Genomic DNA, 18,202 nt, shown 5'->3' on the forward strand with positions numbered 1-18,202 from the left:
TGAGCATAAGCTTTGTAGCTCACGAAAGCTTATGCTCAAATAAATTGGTTAGTCTCTAAGGTGCCACAAGTACTCCTTTTCTTTTTGCGAATACAGACTAACACGGCTGTTACTCTGAAACCTATGAATTGAGTGGAGATGGTTGTAGCTGCCCAGAGTCTGAAGTATGGCACAGGAGAATCTAGATACATTTGCAAGTGGTTTTCTATGAATACCTACATAAAACTACTGAGATTCCACCACAGGAAACAATGCAGCAACTACCACTTGTAGTATTTAAAATTGGACAAGCATGCATCGTGGAGGAAACAAACCCCACTAGGCCATAAAGGTAAAGAGGAGGGATGAGCCAGGAGTGAGATCAATGGGATAACTCTGCTTGGGGTTGAAGAAGAGTGCAATGTGGCAAGAAAACTTTCTGTTTGTTAGATAGACCCTAAACCAATGTGAAAGCATTCAAGACAGTAGAAGACTTAGGGAAACCCTCAGGATCCTACAGTGAGATGCACTAATACGATACAGACTAACACGATACTAACACAGTACAGACTAACACGGCTGCTGCTCTGAAAACTGACATTAGGGCCACCTCTCCACTTACCAATAATGTAAAACATCAGGTCCCTTCGGTGAGACACACAGCTGAGGATTACAGCTGCATCTAGAACACAAACACACCATGTCTCCACTGAATGCATCCGATGAAGTGAGCTGTAGCTCACGAAAGCTTATGCTCAAATAAATGTATTAGTCTCTAAGGTGCCACAAGTACTCCATGTCTAGTTCAGTGACTCCTTCTCAAATTCACACAGCTTACAGCTCCCATCAACAAATACCCAGTGCCCCAAAACTCTGAGGGGCCAGCAGGAGTCCCCATCTCTTCCTCCCCCAGACACATTATATGCTTCAGTGGAAGCTGAGAAAATCAGTCTTCTTCCTAAACAGATCCCTAATGCATGATACCAAAAGGCTATGGAACACCCGATCAGCCCAGTTTATTGTAAAGAACAATTACATCACAGATTCCTGTTCTGAACCAGTGATACCTGAAATAAAGACAATACAGTATGAGCTTCATAGACTGAGTTGGGAGTGGGCAAGTGGGCTTTGGGGACTGGGCAATACGGTCACTCACCTTGGGGTCACCAATTCCAATACTAATGACTGACGGTAGTTCCTATCTGTTTGACGGCTCTGTAAAGTGAGTTTGCATGGATCTGAGTTCCATTCCCACAGGTCATGTGGGCACATCACAAAACCACCACCACAGCTGGTAGCAACTAGCCCTCAGGTTGGCAGCCTCAGCAGAAAAACTACGGAATAAGTGGGTTGTGGAGCATAAACCTCTTCCCCTCCGCCACTCCTCTTCCCCCAAATGAGCCCTCTAGCATAGGGATGAAATATATTTGGCCCTTCTGAGGCTGAACCACAGGGGGACAATGGGATAAGGAAGTACACCTACATCTTCCATCTCACTTCAGCAAAGTGAAAACACCATGCACTCTCAATTATTGCAAGGAGTTTGCAGGTGGCTGAGGGACCCTCAAGTTGTGTCATCATGCAGCAGAGCAAGAACCCGCCTGCTCCAGAAGCTAGTACTTAGCTCAACAGCCAGGGGTGAAAATAACAGTTTCACACACACTAGTGCATACAATGTAGCTTGCCAGCCATTAGGTGAGGAATTACAATGTGCATACAGCTGCTTTATGCATGAGGTGAAGTTACTTATCAGTTATCACAACAGCAGCAGCAAAAGTCACCACCATCCAGAAAGCTTAAGCCAGGCATTTCCCTATCTGATGGCTATCACCTTCCAGCCCTGTGAATCCTCCCAACTCTCCAGCCAATGGCAGTCACATACCTTTACAAAAGTGCCCATGTTCTAAAAGCCAACAGGGGGGCACTCATTCCTCCACATTCTTCCTCTTGGCTCCAGAGGTGGGGCAAGGGTCAACAGGAAGGGACCAAGCAGCAGAACATTGTGGAAAAAGAGGCTCCTGGAACTCACATCTTAGATTCACGGCTGGAGAAAAGGGACTCAAGTACAGCAACTTATCCCCCAACTCTGGGAAGAGGATATCTGCACTGTGCAGCCACCAATTGCTTGCTAGCCTTCCTGCCTGGGAAGGGACAAGAAGAAAAATCAGTTACACCTGTCCAGAGATAAAAAGGACAGCCTAGAAGGGGATTAAAAAAAAATTGACTCCATGTCATTGCCACAAGCATAGCTGCTATAAAGCACCACAAAGTGAGTAAAGTACTAGGCTTCTCCATGTCCCAGTACTCTGAATGTACCCTGGTCTCATTTCACTTTGCAGCCTAGATTTGCAGAGCCATTCAGTCAACACCAATGCCCCTGAAATCCTGCAGGTCCAAGATGGAACAAAACGTTGCCAGCCCAGATAAATTTCGACAGGCTGAGGGGTTCAGCAGGGCAGCCAGGTACCCCGCTCCCACCTGAGAGTAAATTTTATGGACTGGGCACCACTTGAGCCCTTCAGAGAAAGTGGGGTGGGGATAAAGCTAGCAAAAGCATGGTGTCCTGCAAAATATGACTGCACCAATCCCAGTTGAAGGATATTCAGTTGCAGGGACATTTATAGGTAATATGTCTTACAAGGAATCTGAGCCCCAAAACATATGGGGCAAATGTCTCTGCTGTTGCCATATTACAGGTGTCCCAGATCTGAACAGCAGGTGGCCTCACAAAACAATTCATTTTAAGCACCGTCCACCCTGCTAAAACCCTTTGAGTTGCAAAGCAGCAAATATCTCAGTCTGGAGACAAACCCCATAACAGATAGGATCTGTGTAACTCATAGAGGAGTGGTCCCCAAACTTTACAGTTTCGCTCCATCCCTTAACCGGTCTACACCTCCCGCCAAGAGCCGGGGGTGGGAGTGGGGCTGGGGCTCCTGGTAGGGGGAGGGGACGCAGACACGGGTAATAAGGTGGCTGAGGCTGGGGGTGGGTCTGGGGCCCGGGGCCAGAGACACAGCTTCAGCCGGGAGAAGGGCTGAGGCTGGGGGCAAGGCCGGGTTTGGAGCTGGGAGCCAGGGCCGGAGCCAGGGCTGCAGCCAGGGCTGCAGCTGGGGCCGGAGCAGAGCTGTGAGCGGAGTGGGGCTGAGGGGCACTCACTCCCCGCCCCCTCCACACCCTCTGGGGGACATGCCCCACAGGTTGGGGACCTCTGACACAGAGAATGGGAAATGTCCCAGGGGGCCATGCACTTCCCTAGCTCACATCTGTTCCTTCAGAATGCAGAGTGCAAGGAGAAGACCAGAATAAATTATGAATGACAGCATACTACAGCAGGTCTCCCAAAACAGATCACATCAGCTAGCTGTCTGATAGTGGTGTTCTCCTTACCTTCCACATTAAGATACCTGCTCCTCCTCACTCCCCACTTACCCATCCTCCACTTCAGGGTGTCTGCCACCTTTACCCCATCCTTTCCAAACCATCTATTTCAGGGTGCCTGCTGCCTCCCCAGGACCTCTTAACCCACAACTCCACAGTACAGAGCCTGCTGCCTTCAGGGCACAAAGCTCTCCACCTACATATGCAAACAGATGAGCAAATCTGTACAGAGTTCTTTACATGTGCTACAGAAAACCCCAGTCTCTTGCTGTGTCATCTCAGGGAAAATCCCACCCTCTCAGCTATTTTTATCCTTCCCACATCCCTAAGGCCATGAGTTGTCAATTTCTTCCCTACACAGCTTCAGGCCTTTGAATTCTCTATTCTTAACACAGCAAGGCAGGAGCTGTTAATCTAGCTAATGCCCTGTGATATGGGCTGGGTAATTGACTCATGGCTCTGACCCAAAACCTTTCACATATGTACTAGTGACTTCACCCCAAACCTGTACTCCTTGATGCTCATTCATATGGCCTCGATGTCGGCTTCAAACTCTGCTCCAACTGTGCTAGTTTGTTACAAGGTTTTGCCCACCCACCAGCATAAATGGTTTTGAAACTGCAATGCAGTCTAGGAAGGAACACAGTGCAGGGTGTAGTTTCTAGAACTATTTCTAACACTGGCAGCCGAAATGTTTTTAAACACAGTAACACACTCCTGCCTCCACCTCTCTACACATTTCTTCCTAGCATTCCTAGTGCTCCCTTTGTAACGGCTCACCCTCCGAATATGGAGTGCACTCCAGCCAAGAGCAGTTTGTAAATTCCACAGGGACTCTTATCACTGTGCAATTCTGAAATGTTTTTGAATCTCGAAGGAAATATTTCACCAGCATCTACAGAATCAGCTCCCTCTCCACAGTGAAAAACCTCAGTACAAAACTGGCACTCTGGGACCATATGCACAAGCTACCCCAGTCTCAGCCCATAACTTCTTCCCTTCCCCAAGTCATGCTGAAAGTTACTGTCTGTTCTAAGTTTGGTGCCTGAAACCTCCAGAATGAGCAAGGAGCTTTATGCCAATATGAAAATGGGCCATTTGGTCTTGGTTACAGAATTTCAGAATTAATCCCCTGTGTCTGACAAGCTGTCTCCCTTAATCAGCCCAGCAAGTTCTTATTTCATTATCACTGCATGAAATGGCAGGCAAGGCACCAGGTCAGAAGGCCAGCAGAGACAAAAGGAGCTGCCACATTCACAGCCAGCTTCTTTCTAGCATGTACATTAGAACCAGCCTCAAAGATACTTACTCAGACAGGGTACTGTGGGGTAAGCTTCTTGCCATGGTTAGCTGGTACCCAGATATGTAATTTATTCACAAGATGAACAAGTTATTTTAGATGAGCATCAGGCAGTGCCAAAAGCTACCAGCTAACAAGGTGGGGAACTAACCTTTTTGTGAAAGATACCAGTACAGAGTCAACCTCATTACTGGGCAGAGAAAATACCCAGCACTCCTACAGGCCTTATGTGCTTGATCCAAGGACACAGCAAGTGATGGCCTCCTGCCACCTGCAGGAAGAATTTGAATTTGGAAGGACTTAATCCAGATTTCCCTCCCGAACTACCTGCAGAGCCAGAATGGAATGCATGGCACCACAGAGAGAACTGTGGTGGAGACAGAAGAGTATGCAGCAAAGCTCTGAGAGCTGTGTGCAAGTGTAATTGCAGCTATAAGGGAAATACTAGCCAGCACTGGTACATTAATGTAACTGAAGTTGCAGAGCCATTAGAGGGCACACACTATATAAAAAAGACTTGTTGAGGCCCTAGAACACATCAGATTTTCCTTCTTTTGATATCTGTTCCTGCACTGATAAATATTTATCTTGGTTTCCTCCCCCCCCGAATTCCAACGGCTTTCAGAAAAAATGGCTTACAAATCATTTCTGCAGGAGAGTATTGCCTCAAATTATAAAAACCAAGCTGAGAGAGCACCTCAGCAACTTTGTAAACAGAACACCTTATGTGGCATATCTAGCCTTGTGGACAAATACCCACTGACAATGGTCAGTTCTTCTCAGATCATGCACAAGAAGATGATTCTCCTTGGAGTGAGAATATCCAGTATTTTCTCACATAAATCAAATGTGTGCAAGGGTATCAGTGCAATTGTACATATGCACTTAATTTTAAAATATGATCCTGAAAGTCAGAAGAGTCAGCTCAAGGGCACTGGGCAGGTTCCAATATCAAGCAGCAAGGACAGAAAGCCACATCGATGGCCAAGATCAACACAAACAGATCTGTCACTCTCTCTCCAGGATTGGACCATGCCATCGGAAACTTTAAACAAGGTCCAGGTGAAATGCTGGCTTTGAAAAAAATAAAACACACACAAGAGATCCCAGATCAATACCAAAAATCTAAGATCCCCCATTCTTTCTATTCCAAAGTAGATCTTAAATCAATGTCAGTACACATGTGCTCCTCACCTCCTCCACAGATACAGCAGGTCAGCCTTCTTCATTCATTGCATAACACAACATTCACTTTCCAAGTAAAAATAAGCCTCAGCCACTGCTCACAGGGGAACATCCACTCACCACTGCTGATCAGCCCTCCAGCTCTTCCCAAAGCAGGGTCACTCGGACCATCTAAACATCACAAGCAAAGCACTAGAGAATGCATCTCTTCATCCAACAATTAATTTTGGTAAAATTGCCCATATTTTGACCTCTCTCAACTACCTCTCCCCCCATTTCCTTACCAAGCCCAATTCTCCTTCCAGTCTTTGATTCTCTTCCACACCACTAGCTCCTTAATTACAGTTCTGCTGAGGAAAGTACTTTGGGGAGAAGTGGCTTAGCTGTAACTCAGCCTGTGCTGATGCTTGTCTTCCTCATGCTTCATGATCACCTCAGCAAATCAGCAAAAAGAAAAGGAGTACTAGGTCGCATCTGAAAGGCACCATCAGCTCCGCTTCCAAGCTCACAGCAATCCCAGGACGTGCATGAAGAAGAGACACCACAGCAAGGCTTAGACTTAACTCCCTGTTCCTTTCACAAGGCAACAGGGACATAGGCCACAAACTGGCTCATGGCAGTAAGAGGTCTCAGAAAAGACCTATAGCCAGAAAAGGGAATGTGTCAACCCACTAGCTATCACTCTCTGCGGGCAAACCCAGTGCAGTTCCATGCATTTGTTAGGACCTCAGGCAATGGCCACTACCAGGAAGTATGTTTGATGATAATACCTTTCTCTTATATGAGGGACTGGACCATCCAGAGTCAGGGTCCTGCAGAACCAACACTAAACAAGTTCTTCAGACCCTAGAGTTTCACCTACAAAAGACAGCCAAGTAAAACAGCTCCATATGAGAGGGGATATAGAACTACTCTCCATTTTGCAATGAGGTGGGAGGGAAGAGAAAGGGAGAAGGGAAATGGGAGTGTGCTCCCCTTTCAAAACCACTAGCAAATTTTGATAGAGATTGCAAGCTATAGAATATCCCCTGACACACACACATACATACGCTTAGAGTCTTGTGAAAAGTATTTGATAACATAATCCAAACCATTTTACTATAGAGAAGCAAAATATGGGACCCATCTGTATCTGCAACATTCATTGGAGAAGACAAAACCACAAGAGAAAACTTACAAGTTCTGCAAATAAATAGTATGTATCCACAGGAACAGACAGCAGCAGGATAGAACTATAGATACCTTTGGCTAATCAACACACAATAAGGACAAGTTCTGGGGACACCTCAGCCAAGGCCACAAACTTTTTGCTCACCACAAAGCACTAGAGAAGAAAAAACAGAAACCTGACAATGACTGCAGGTACAGCAGCACAGCCAAACCTCAACAAAAGATCTAACCTCCAGAACAATGAAATAATCAATTGCACCTAAGCCCAAATAATGTAAATCACTTAAAAAAAACTTTACAGTATAGCAATCATTAAGGACAGATACAAACTACAACAACCAGCTAGACAAGTGCAGATGCCAAACAGAACCTTCTCACCAACAAATACTTCACTACAATGAGGTGAGCAAAATGCATGCAGACTTCCTCAAATGCAAAATCAGAGACCACAGATTGGAAACCAGAAGTGAGAGGTAATAAGTAAGCCTAAGCTTTTGTCATGGTTATTTTTAGTAAAAGTCATGGACAGATCACAGGCAATAAACAAAAATTCATGGAAGCTGTGACCTGTCTGTGATTTTTGCTGCTGCGGCTCCAAGGTTTTCCCTGCCACTGTGATGGCTAGGAGCTGTGTGGTTCCCCCTCTGCCCACAGCAGCTGGAAGCTGCAGGGTGCCCACATTTCCCAAAGACAAAACAGGACACCCCCAGCCGCTCACCCCAGGCGTTCCTCTCCCCTGCACGAGGCTGTCGCCTGTCACTGGAACCCTGTCAGGGCCCCACTGGCTGCCAGCTCCAGTCCTACAGTCCCTGGGGCTGAAGCAGAGAATGTCACTGAGGTCTCTGGATGATTCCCTGACTTCCATGACATAGTAATAAGGCACCAAAGAAACAACCAAGTTTCCCATGTGATACAGAATAGGTCCAAATTATTTCCTGCTCCACTGCAGACTCACTTCCTCTAAAGATCAGAAATGACTTTTAATCCAAGGACAGAGGAGAGTATCTGTGCATAATACTAGACACTTGACCCAATGACCCCACCTTCTCCCAACCTGTGGGGATAGCAGGCCCACAAACCCACAAGGTCAGGGGTTCTCAAACTGGGGGTCGGGACCCCTCAGGAGGGTCACAAAGGTTATTACATGGAGGGTCACAAACTGTCAGCCTCCACCCCAAACCCTGCTTTGCATCCAGCATTTATAATGGTCTTAAATATATTTAAAAGTGTTTTTAATTTATAAGTGGGGGTTGCATTCAGAGGCTTGCTATTTGAAAGGGGTCACCAGTACAAAAGTTTGAGAACCACTGCACTAGGGAGTCAGGAACAAACACTAAACGCAAATAGACAGGGGATCAAGTCCAGCCATGCCAGGAAACCTCACCCTGGGCAGAGGCTTAACGTACTGGGGAATCAGACAGTAAAAATACTGCGAAGGCCTGTGCTGGGTGGACACTTGCTGTATCCCCATCCCGCAGCGGGTGCAGGGCTCCATGTCCTCGCACTTCGACACCCGCTGCCCAGCCCCCCATGCCGCTCTGGCCGGACTCCTCTGCTCCCCCCCCCGCGCGTCCCCCCCCGGACCGCGGCTCCCCGGGAGCGAGGCGCACTGGTGGGGCTCTGTAATGGGGCTACCAGGCACCGCCTCTCCAGGCGCGCGCGCACAACCCCACCCCCGCCGGGGGTCGCTGCGTCTCGCAGGCGCCAGGCCGCCCTGGCTCGAGGCCGGTCTCCCCTCCCCCCACAGGCGAGTCGGGGGGTTTCCCGAGCCCCCGCCGGGGCTCCCCGGGACGCGGGCTCAGCCCCCGGCTCACAGGCCTGAAGGGAGACAGTTACCGAAGCCTACGGGCAGCGGTTCGGAGTCTGGGCCCTGGTCGTGCGCGCGGCCGGCGCGGGCTCCCGCTGCCCCCGCCTCCGAGGCGGCGGCCGGAAGTGATAGTTCCTCGCGGGCAGGTCAGCGGCGACGAGCGAGGCGAGCGCCGGAAGTGTCCGGGCCGGGGGGCCAAGAGGAGGCGGCCGAGGAGCAGGATGGTGAGTCGTGAGCGGCGGCGCTCTGCTCCCAGGCACGCGGACGGGAGCTGTGGGGCTTGGCTGCCTCCGCGCGGGGGTGGCTCGCGCCTGATTTCCCGAGTCTCGGGGGTCTCTCTACGTGAGCGGCAGGGGTGGGGGATGCTGCAGGGTGGTTCTGTGGCGGGGATGCGTTGCTGGGGGCAGGGGAGATGGGTTTGGGGAGCGGATGCCGGGGAGTCACGGGGCGGGGGCAGGTTTGCGGGGTGTCTGTTTTTCCTCCTCTCCTCTAACACTGTTTCCTTGCAGGGGAAACAAAAGAAAGCGAGGAAATACGCCATCGTGAAACGCATGATCAACCTCCGAGACCAGCGCATGTGAGCTGAGCCTCGCAGCAATGGGGTGTGGGAACAGCTTATCGGGGACCCATTCATAGTACTGGAGATTTAGCTACAGAGAAACTGAGGTTCCCCCTAGTCAATCTCTGAAGGCCAGTGCGGGATGAGTCTGGGCTGAATGTTCTCCAGTGTCTTGTCCCATTTTCAGGATCCCGAGTGATTGCTTTCCCTTCCTGCTTTAGAAGATGTTTTCCCACTTTTGTCCATTTCGCTGTCAAGGAGTCTTCCTGTGAGCTAACCTAAATTTTCATAATTTCAGTCCAAACTTTCTAGTTTTACTCTCTAGTATCATTCTTAGCTGTTCCTTTTTTCCCTTGTTTTTTACATAATTAAGGCATTTTTGTTTTAATATTCTATCCATTGTTGTCCCCGTCTTTCCCATACACACACTCCATACTAACATACTTCTGAGTGTCACACAAAAATGTAATTTATTTTTTGTTGCTTTAGCAAACAGTCGGAGCGAGCAAAATCCAATGTGAAAAAGAAGGATGATCCCAGTGCAATCAAGGAAAGAGAGGTGTAAGTACCCAAGGAGCTGCACTCTGCCTTACATCTTGGAGAGTGGAGATGCCCTCTGCCTTGCCTTGCACTTGGGAGCAGAGGAGAGGCAGCTCTGGGCAGTTGCAAGAATATTTTCCCCATCTCTTTCACTTAGAGGAGTGTTCTAAAGATTGTCAGAACTTGCGCCCCGGCCTGAACTTTTTGATGTGTATACTATGGGAAAGGGGGAGTGGACTCTCAGAAGGAAGAGAGGTGGAGGTGGGCTGCTTGGTAATTGCCACCATCTTTCTCTCCAGGCATTATCTCAAAACTGCTCCTGGCTGGGCGTGTTTCCTAGCAGATCTGTCCAGGTCATAGGATTTGATGCATTGGTGGTGTTAGTTTAAAGTAACTGATTTGAATTGTTTCTTTCCTGACAGCCCTCAGCACCCTTCCTGTTTGTTCTTCCAGTATAACATGCAGTTGGGCCCACCCTATTATATTCTGATTGATACAAACTTCATCAACTTCTCCATTAAAGCCAAGTTGGACCTGGTGCAGTCAATGATGGACTGTCTCTATGCCAAGTGTGAGTGTCTGTTCCTGTTAGAGTTTCTCCGGAAACAGCATGGTGCCCTGGTATGGTGAGGTCTGCTCTTGCCTGCAACAATCCCTCACTCTGCCACAAACACTTTGCAGGCCACATAGCACTAGCTTAAGGTAACAAAAGTCCAGTTAAAAGGATTTATGCTGCTGGCCAAGTACAGGGGCCAAGGGAGCTTAATGATGTTCAGTGAACCTGGGATTCTTGATCCGCATTAACATTAGAACTCTATGCAGTTAATAATTAGATGAGTCTTAAATACTAATCTTGACAAAATAAAAAAAATAAAAACAAAAATTTTAAACCCCAAATTCCTTCAAAAGATCAACAAACTTAACAAGATATGGCCAAATAGCTGCTAGGTTGCTTTGCATTTCATCCTTCTCCTCCCCCTTCATGAGTTTTTTGTACGTTTAATTAAACTGTAAGCAATTCAGGGCAGAGATCTTGATAGTTTATCTTAGTATTTTCTGTAGAGCACATTGTCATAGCGAAGTACTGTAAGGTAAGAGCTAATACACTTTTGGCACTTATAGAGGTAATAACTAATATTGATAATAATCTGTTCATGCAGGTATCCCCTGTATCACAGATTGCGTAATGGCTGAAATTGAGAAGCTAGGGCAGAAGTATCGTGTGGCACTAAGGTAGGTGCAGGACACTCAACTCTGTTCCTTAGTCCATCTGTCTACCTGGCTGCTTCAGACACATCACTGACTAGATTGTGTGCTGGAAATGGCCCACCTGATGATCACTTTAGATAAGCTATTACCAGCAGGACAGTGGGGTGGGAGGAGGTATTGTTTCATATTCTCTGTGTATATATAAAGCCTGCTGCAGTTTCCACGATATGCATCTGAGGAAGTGAGCTGTAGCTCACGAAAGCTTATGCTCTAATAAATTGGTTAGTCTCTAAGGTGCCACAAGTACTCCTTTTCTTTTTGCGAATACAGACTAACACGGCTGTTACTCTGAAACCTGTCATATAGCACTTTATATCACTTAATCACAACCATTATGGTTGAATTTTAAATAGGCATGGGGAAGTGGAAAGTTCTGTTCCCAAAGCTTGGGCTAGGGTGGAAAGTCTTGCAAAAGCTTATCTTCTTGGCCTATCAATTCCTGCACAATGTAAGCTTTTATTTAAAAAATATCTAGTCATTATGGTGCAAGTCACAGCTCCAGTTTATGTACAGTCATTGTGAGCAAGACTGGCCAAAACACCCAGAAAAGACATTAACAGATCATTCACAGAAGGACTGTTGCAGTGGAGGCAGCAATCCAGTCTGAATTAAATTGGAGGAATCCACCACGAGAAAAACATTTAACTCTATATACGCCAATTTGTACATCATCCTGGACAGTTCTGCTTCTCATGACCACATGGATATTCTGGAGGAGGATGATAAAACCACCTTTGTCACGATTGCAAGCCATATTTTTTAAAAAATCTTTATCCAAATCAGCCATGTTTATAATGAGATCTCTGCCACTGGCACTCTGTTCTTCTTCCTTTGTGCTTGTTCTTTCTGTAGTGGGTAACCTGTTGAGAAGAGGGCATTTAGGAGTTCCTACACTGAGGACAAAAGATGTTTATAAAGTCCTGCGAGGTCACCCATAATAGTCTTGTTGGCTGCACTGTGTTCTTGCACTGAGAGCTCTTAAATCAACTTGATCCCTTTTAATATCAGGAGATGATACAAAGAAACTGGTTTTCATCAAGACAGGAGAAAAGATGATTCTGGCCTCAGCCTGCACCAGCTGGATCCTTGATGTTCCAACTGTAACTCTGAATTTCCTGACTTATGTCAATTTAAATGATCACACTGACAATGAGGCATTCATTTATACTTCTTGCATCTTATGTTAAAAAACCCATCTTCATACTTCTGCAAACTTGTGGTATTTGCTAGCATGATCATTGAGAAACTTCTCCAGGGTTTCCAGAGCTTTGTACATCAGCACAGCAAAAAAGAAATGTTTGTAACTTTCCACTACAACATCCATACTGCAGAGGATTTTGAAATCATTCCAGTTCTTATAATTAATTCATATTTCTTCCACCATATCAAAGGCACCTGCCGGCATTAAGGTGTGGGTCTGGAACAAGTTCTGAGTGAATCTTGTAAAGATTTCTTTTTCAATCTCCAAATCTCTTATCTGTGTGACATATTTTTTTTATACTTTAAATTGCAGCAAACTCTCCAAAAGAACATTTCTCTGCAGCTGAGAATAAGTAGGAGAGAAACCTCTGCCCAAAGGAGGAGGGGTGTCTGTGGGGTTTTTTTTTCTTCAAGATTAGTTCATGTTTTCAGGGATTTATCAGCTGAGTTCCATCTCAGTCCTATAGCAGCATAATAGTGTGAACTGGTAATCCTAGAATCAGGGTACTGGCCTGCAAGTATATCCATAGTTCCATTGTCTATACAACATTAGTCCAAGTCAGATAACTAATTTTCCTCTGCTTTGTCAATCAGTCATGGTTATTCACTTCCATTCTTGACCTAATATGTAGTATTCCAGTGCAGCTAGTAAAGAGCTGCTGTGTTCCACTCTCAAGAGGGCTCTCTTTTAATGGTGGGTGAAGTTATTTCTGCATATAGCTTGTAAAGCACTTTGAGATGAGGTGCTAAAGGGAAATATGATCCCTGCCCCTGATATCTATGTAGTGATTCCATCTACATAGACAATCAAGGCAAGCGTGTTAGTCTAAATGTCTTAATCATTCAGTAGCTGAGGGAAGGGCATTATACAAGTCCATGATAGAACCAGGCAGCCCTCGCCATGGATGCAACCTGCAAATATGTGGCCTACATCTTCTAACTGACCACAGCTGTAAAAGGGGGCGTCACAAAGACCCCACTTACAGTCACTATCAGCACGTCTAAATCGATTTGAGCTTTACCCAAAGATGGCTTGGAAGACCAAAACCAGGAGGCTGGACTGTTGGATCTGTCTCAAGAAGACATTGGCTACGTTTGAGGCTTGTTCTTGCCATCTGGACATGATACTGAGGTTCTGTAGGGGAATTGTCTAAAGAACTGACATTTCTAATTACTGTTTTCCGTTTTGTATAGAACCCGGATCCTGATTGTGCTCTCTGGGGGCTACTGCAATAAATACTAAGTAATACATAAACAATGATAATTAGCCACAATATTTGTTAATCCAACTTGTGCTTTTTGACCTTCCTTGCTCCTCATTTGAAATTGGCCTGAAGAGGTTTTAACCCCCTGGTCTTGGCTGTGGTCTTGAGGTTTGGAAATTGCCCAGAATGGAAGAGGGGTTGTTCCTACTTCCTCACCCTGGAATTATCTGAAGATGCCTCTGTATAGGTCAAGTGTCCTCAGTAGTCTTCCTAATGACATCTTTTATGACCCCACAGGATAGCCAAGGACCCGCGATTTGAACGCCTGCCTTGCACACACAAAGGGACCTATGCAGATGACTGCTTGGTGCAGAGGGTCACTCAGGTACCTCCCATTCCAAGGATTATTCTTCTGCACTGTTGGCATGAAAACTTGCTGAAATCTTGTAGGCACTAATGACCTATAAAATCTGAGACCTTCTGAGAAACTGTGGGAGCCAGTCAAAGTTCCTCTAGTCCAGTATCCAATCTCTAACATTATTTGCTTCAAAGGAAGATATAACATACCCATCATGCACCTCCTTGTGCAATTCTATCTGAAGGAATACGTATGGCATGGGAAATTCTTTCCTGAATACTCCAGCTTGCAGGCCAGTAGCTTTAGTAGCAATAAAGATGATAATACCAATCTCCTATATAATGGTTTTTTTCAGTAGATTTCAAAGCACTTTACAAAGGAGGTCAGTATCACTGTCCCCATTTTACAGATGGGGAAACTAAGGGACAGAGAGGCAAAGGGACTTGCCCAGGGTCACCCAGCAGGCCAGGGCAGACCCAAGAATAGAACCCAGGTACTTGAGTTCCAGTCCAACACTATCCATTAGGCAACACTGCCTCCCACCTGTAAGTCACTTGGACACTATGTTGAGAAGAAGAGCACAACTAATCTGTAGTAGGACTTTGTATGAATAAGAATAGCATCTTATCTTAGTAATATCCAATTCTTTTAGAATTGGTGCCCCACAGCGTTATGACTAAGTGAACAGAATAATTTGTTTGGCCTTCTTTCCACTGGGCTGGGTCACTGTTAGAGTTTGATATGCCTCCCTTTCTTGCAGCACAAGTGTTACATAGTGGCCACGGTGGACAGAGACCTTAAGCGCAGAATCCGGAAGATTCCTGGAGTTCCTATCATGTATATTTCCAACCACAGGTGGGAGACCTCTCTAGCAGGACACAACACTGACTTTGACTTCTTAGCAGTTTATTCCCAAACATGTTTGGTCTTTCTATCTATCTTGTGGTTTTCTATAGTGCCTGTAACTGTAGAGTCATTGAGTCTTTATAAACGGAAGTGGTATGACCGCCTATGTGAAGAAAGGACTGTACACTGTTGTAACAGGAGTACCTAGTAGTCTAAGTTTGGAATGCCATTTCCATTACTAACAATTTCATTCAGTTGCTCATAATTTGGAATAATAATTTCCTTGGGGTCAGTTTCCAGTATTTGATCTCAGCCAAGAAGTGGCTTATTTATTTTTTAATTCTGAAGTATCAGCAAAATGTACTCAGAAGTTCCTTGAAGAGTAGGGTTTTTTCACATCTGTCACAAATTTAGTGTACACAAGTAAGTGGCTGACCTAGTTTCTGATGTAAAACAAAACAACTTCGAAAGAAATTGATTTAGTGACTTTGAAATAGTGAATTTTTCCAAGCATGTGTTGTTTGGGGCTGCTTGCTTAATCTAAAGTTACTTTAAACATTTCAGGAGCTGTAATCTGCTTTAACATAATCTAAATTTGCAAGGATTTGCAACAATCCCAGCCTTCCTAAAGTGTTTATAAGGACCTAGAGAAAGAGGCCTTTATTTACCTTTGTAGGGCACCTTCAATATTTTAATATGATCTTCTGCATGAAATACAACAGTTGTATCTTTCATACCCCCTGTTAAATAGAGGCGGAGAGAGAAAACAAGGTATGGGCAGAGAAGATGATGTTTTCAGGTGGAATTTGAAATGGGAATGAGGGAGGGAGAGGCTATTCCAGATCCTAAGGGCAGCAGAGAGAAAGCTTTTGTACTAGTTGTGAAGAGAGGAGGAGTCTGGTGATATGTGATAGGGGAGCAGTGTGTCAAGATTGGCTGAGGCAAGTCCACAAAGCATCTTAATTGATCCATAACTGGAATGTAGCTCTGTATATTTCTCTCACAAAGTGTCTCCTGTTGTCATACTTTTGTGCCCTTGAATGCAGCTTGGGTGACTAATATAGCAGCTCTTTGAAGTGCTCTGCTCTCCATGCTGCTCTGTCATAGGGCTGAAAGGAGTAATGTTACTTATTATGTAAGACCTTGGTCTGAAGCTGTTTTCCTCCCACGGCAGTGATAAGTTTTCTGGGGTGCCTGTGCCCCAATCGATTGGTCTTGAGGAGCTTTGTAATGCTGGAACACTGGTGGGGACTTCTCCAAGTCTCTTTGCAGTTCCACTACTGCCAATCTTTGCCCTCCTTGGGTATTCAGGCTGCAGGTCAAAATGCCATGAAGCTGCTTGTTGTGGGCCTGAATGCATTAGGCTCCTCTCCACATTTGCTGCATGCTGAAGGGGAAGATGGCAAGGCAGTTACTGGAGGAGACTGCTTTCCAAGCAGGATGTTCTATACTCACATTTTTTTTCTTTGTTGCCTTCAGGTATAACATTGAGAGGATGCCAGATGATTATGGAGCCCCTCGATTCTAACCCATTGCTACAGATGTTCCCAGCACATCCTGCTACCGAGCGCCAGGACCCTAAACCCAGTTAGAGGGCTCCTCTGTTTCTATTCTCCCCTTCCCTCCCTCTGCTGGGATTGCTCCCAGGCCTGCAGATGACACGGGACTGATTTCTTAGGCCTTGGCTTTGCAGCTTTGGTCTTCTAATGAAAAGCCGTTTTAGATCTGTCTACCTTTATTCATCCTTGCTCTGCCTAAACCCGTTTGTCACATCAGCATGTGTGGGAGGGGATACTAGGACCCAGAGAATGCATCTGCCTATTTTCCTCCTCATTCTGTAGGTGGGGTATTTAGAGAAAGGGCCAAGGAAGGATCCAGCAACGGAACAGAATGGAAACAAAAGTTCCTAGAAACTGGAGTTGCAGTACAGTCTGAAAAAATGTTGCCTGCAGCAGGACATTCATTTCCCTAGCACAGCTGAAGTCTGCCCCACACTTTGAATTTCATTATCTGAATGGTGGGGAATCAGCAAAATTATGAGGCCACGGCAGTGGATATACCTCATGTGGAGATAGAGGCTCTGAAAAAAATCAGCACAAGATGATGGGTTGTGGGGACCTAAATAGAACACCACCGTCCCACCTTCCAAATCCCTGACTAAGTAGATTGCTTTGTCTAGATGTGACTGTCAAGCATTAGGATAAACTAACTTAAAAAATTCACTTGTCATCAACTTCCTGGGGTCCTTGCTGAAGGAAAAACTGGCAAGCATGACGGTTGATGAAAGCGCCGTAGGCAAACTGCAGCATCTCTACTAAACGGGCAATAATAAAGGTGTTCAGTCTTTATTTGGAATTAGTCAGCTTTTCTTCAACTATTATATCGTCACCATAATGAATTAAACATGGTAGTGTCTTACTTGGATTCCCAAAACTCTGCATGTCTTCATGTGTGTCCTCCCACATCCTGCTTGATGCAGGCACTATTCCACAGTATACTCATAGCTGGGCACAGGGCACCTCTTCTCAGCATTCTACCCTCCTCTCACTGGGAGGGGTTGGGGCAGAGGAGAAAAGGTGCCAAACTGATGCAGCACTTACTATTAAACCCCTTACTGAGCTCCAGGGCCCTGCTTAGGCTGGCAGCAGGCACTGATTGTTGTATAAACAGAGCCCTGTTGAAAAACAAAGCTGAGTCCCTGTTCAGCCCTCATGTGGATTGGGCTAACTCCCACAGACTTCATTAGCAATTGCAGTAGTTTTCACAAAGTTGGTCATAAATGCAGTAGCTTTAAAATAATAAAAAATCTGCACCATTTTGGTTAAAATGGCATTGAAAGCCATGAGGTTAGGGCTTGAATAGCTCATGTAGATTTCAAATGTTTTAATCAAGTGCTGGCTCTGGAACTGTCTTTAAAAATCCCTTTCGTAGTGATCTGTCAGAAGGGTTGTGGAAGAGTCACACTATCTGCTCAAAGTAGCCAAAACTACCAGACCCACAACTCTATAATCTCTATTAGAATGGTATGTGTAATTGTTATGAAACTTTTTCCCCTCTCATGAATGTACGTATAATCTCTTGCCTCACATGTCCAAGTCCATGAAGCAGAGGCTAGACATGTTAAGGCTTTGATCCATCACCACATCTTTCCCCTGACACACATGTAAATTTATCCCATTAACAGTTATGCTTTTTTTTGTGTTCATTAAGCTAATTGATAATGTAAAGCACAGTAGATAAGAGACTCCATGTTCTCTGCAGTAAGCTGGACCTACATTCTGTTGCAAGGTCCCTGTTGTAGGTGGCACAATAAAGAATTCTGCTAGCAGCTTCAGATAAATGTTAAAAAGGGGGTTTTATTTAAAAAAAGTCAATACACCCTGTTACATTCCTATTCAGTTTA

At 45.6% G+C, this 18,202-nt stretch overlaps 2 protein-coding genes across 6 annotated transcripts in view; one reads left to right on the forward strand and one right to left on the reverse strand.

Moving 5' to 3' along the window:
* AREL1 (apoptosis resistant E3 ubiquitin protein ligase 1) overlaps positions 1-8,955 on the reverse strand; it is a 28,277-nt gene extending 19,322 nt beyond the window's left edge. For 2 of the 3 annotated variants that reach the window (XM_084632016.1, XM_084632014.1), the window contains exons 1-3: positions 8,852-8,955; positions 1,862-2,120; positions 602-661 (exon numbers count right to left, since the gene is read on the reverse strand). In XM_084632016.1, the coding sequence (XP_084488142.1) occupies positions 602-617 (16 nt within the window). In that variant the 5' untranslated portion in view covers positions 618-661; positions 1,862-2,120; positions 8,852-8,955. Of the gene's footprint in view, positions 1-601; positions 662-1,135; positions 1,155-1,861; positions 2,121-8,851 lie in introns of those variants that run through there. The other variant, XM_084632015.1, reaches the window with a different exon arrangement.
* Positions 8,914-17,147, forward strand: FCF1 (FCF1 rRNA-processing protein). 3 transcript variants are annotated; one of them, XM_084632018.1, is made up of 8 exons: positions 8,914-9,046; positions 9,332-9,399; positions 9,871-9,942; positions 10,344-10,492; positions 11,082-11,154; positions 13,893-13,980; positions 14,714-14,808; positions 16,279-17,147. In XM_084632018.1, exons 1-8 carry the CDS (start codon positions 9,044-9,046, stop codon positions 16,325-16,327), a joined length of 597 nt encoding a protein of 198 aa, XP_084488144.1. In that variant the 5' UTR covers positions 8,914-9,043; the 3' UTR covers positions 16,328-17,147. The 3 variants fall into 3 exon arrangements, with proteins under 3 accessions (XP_084488144.1, XP_084488146.1, XP_084488145.1); XM_084632020.1 differs by lacking the exons at positions 8,914-9,046; positions 9,332-9,399 and adding an exon at positions 9,405-9,424; XM_084632019.1 differs by lacking the exons at positions 8,914-9,046; positions 9,332-9,399 and adding an exon at positions 9,511-9,649.
* The last annotated feature ends 1,055 nt before the right edge of the window (positions 17,148-18,202 follow it).

Source organism: Lepidochelys olivacea (assembly GCF_965140295.1).
Source record: "Lepidochelys olivacea isolate rLepOli2 genome assembly, chromosome: 6".
Classification (NCBI taxonomy): domain Eukaryota; kingdom Metazoa; phylum Chordata; order Testudines; family Cheloniidae; genus Lepidochelys; species Lepidochelys olivacea.

Coding starts and splice junctions, on each gene's coding strand:
- FCF1 (XM_084632018.1), top strand. Junction 9,400..9,870: donor AACCTCCGAGACCAGCGCAT/GTGAGCTGAGCC, acceptor TTGTTGCTTTAG/CAAACAGTCGGAGCGAGCAA. Junction 13,981..14,713: donor TGGTGCAGAGGGTCACTCAG/GTACCTCCCATT, acceptor CCTTTCTTGCAG/CACAAGTGTTACATAGTGGC.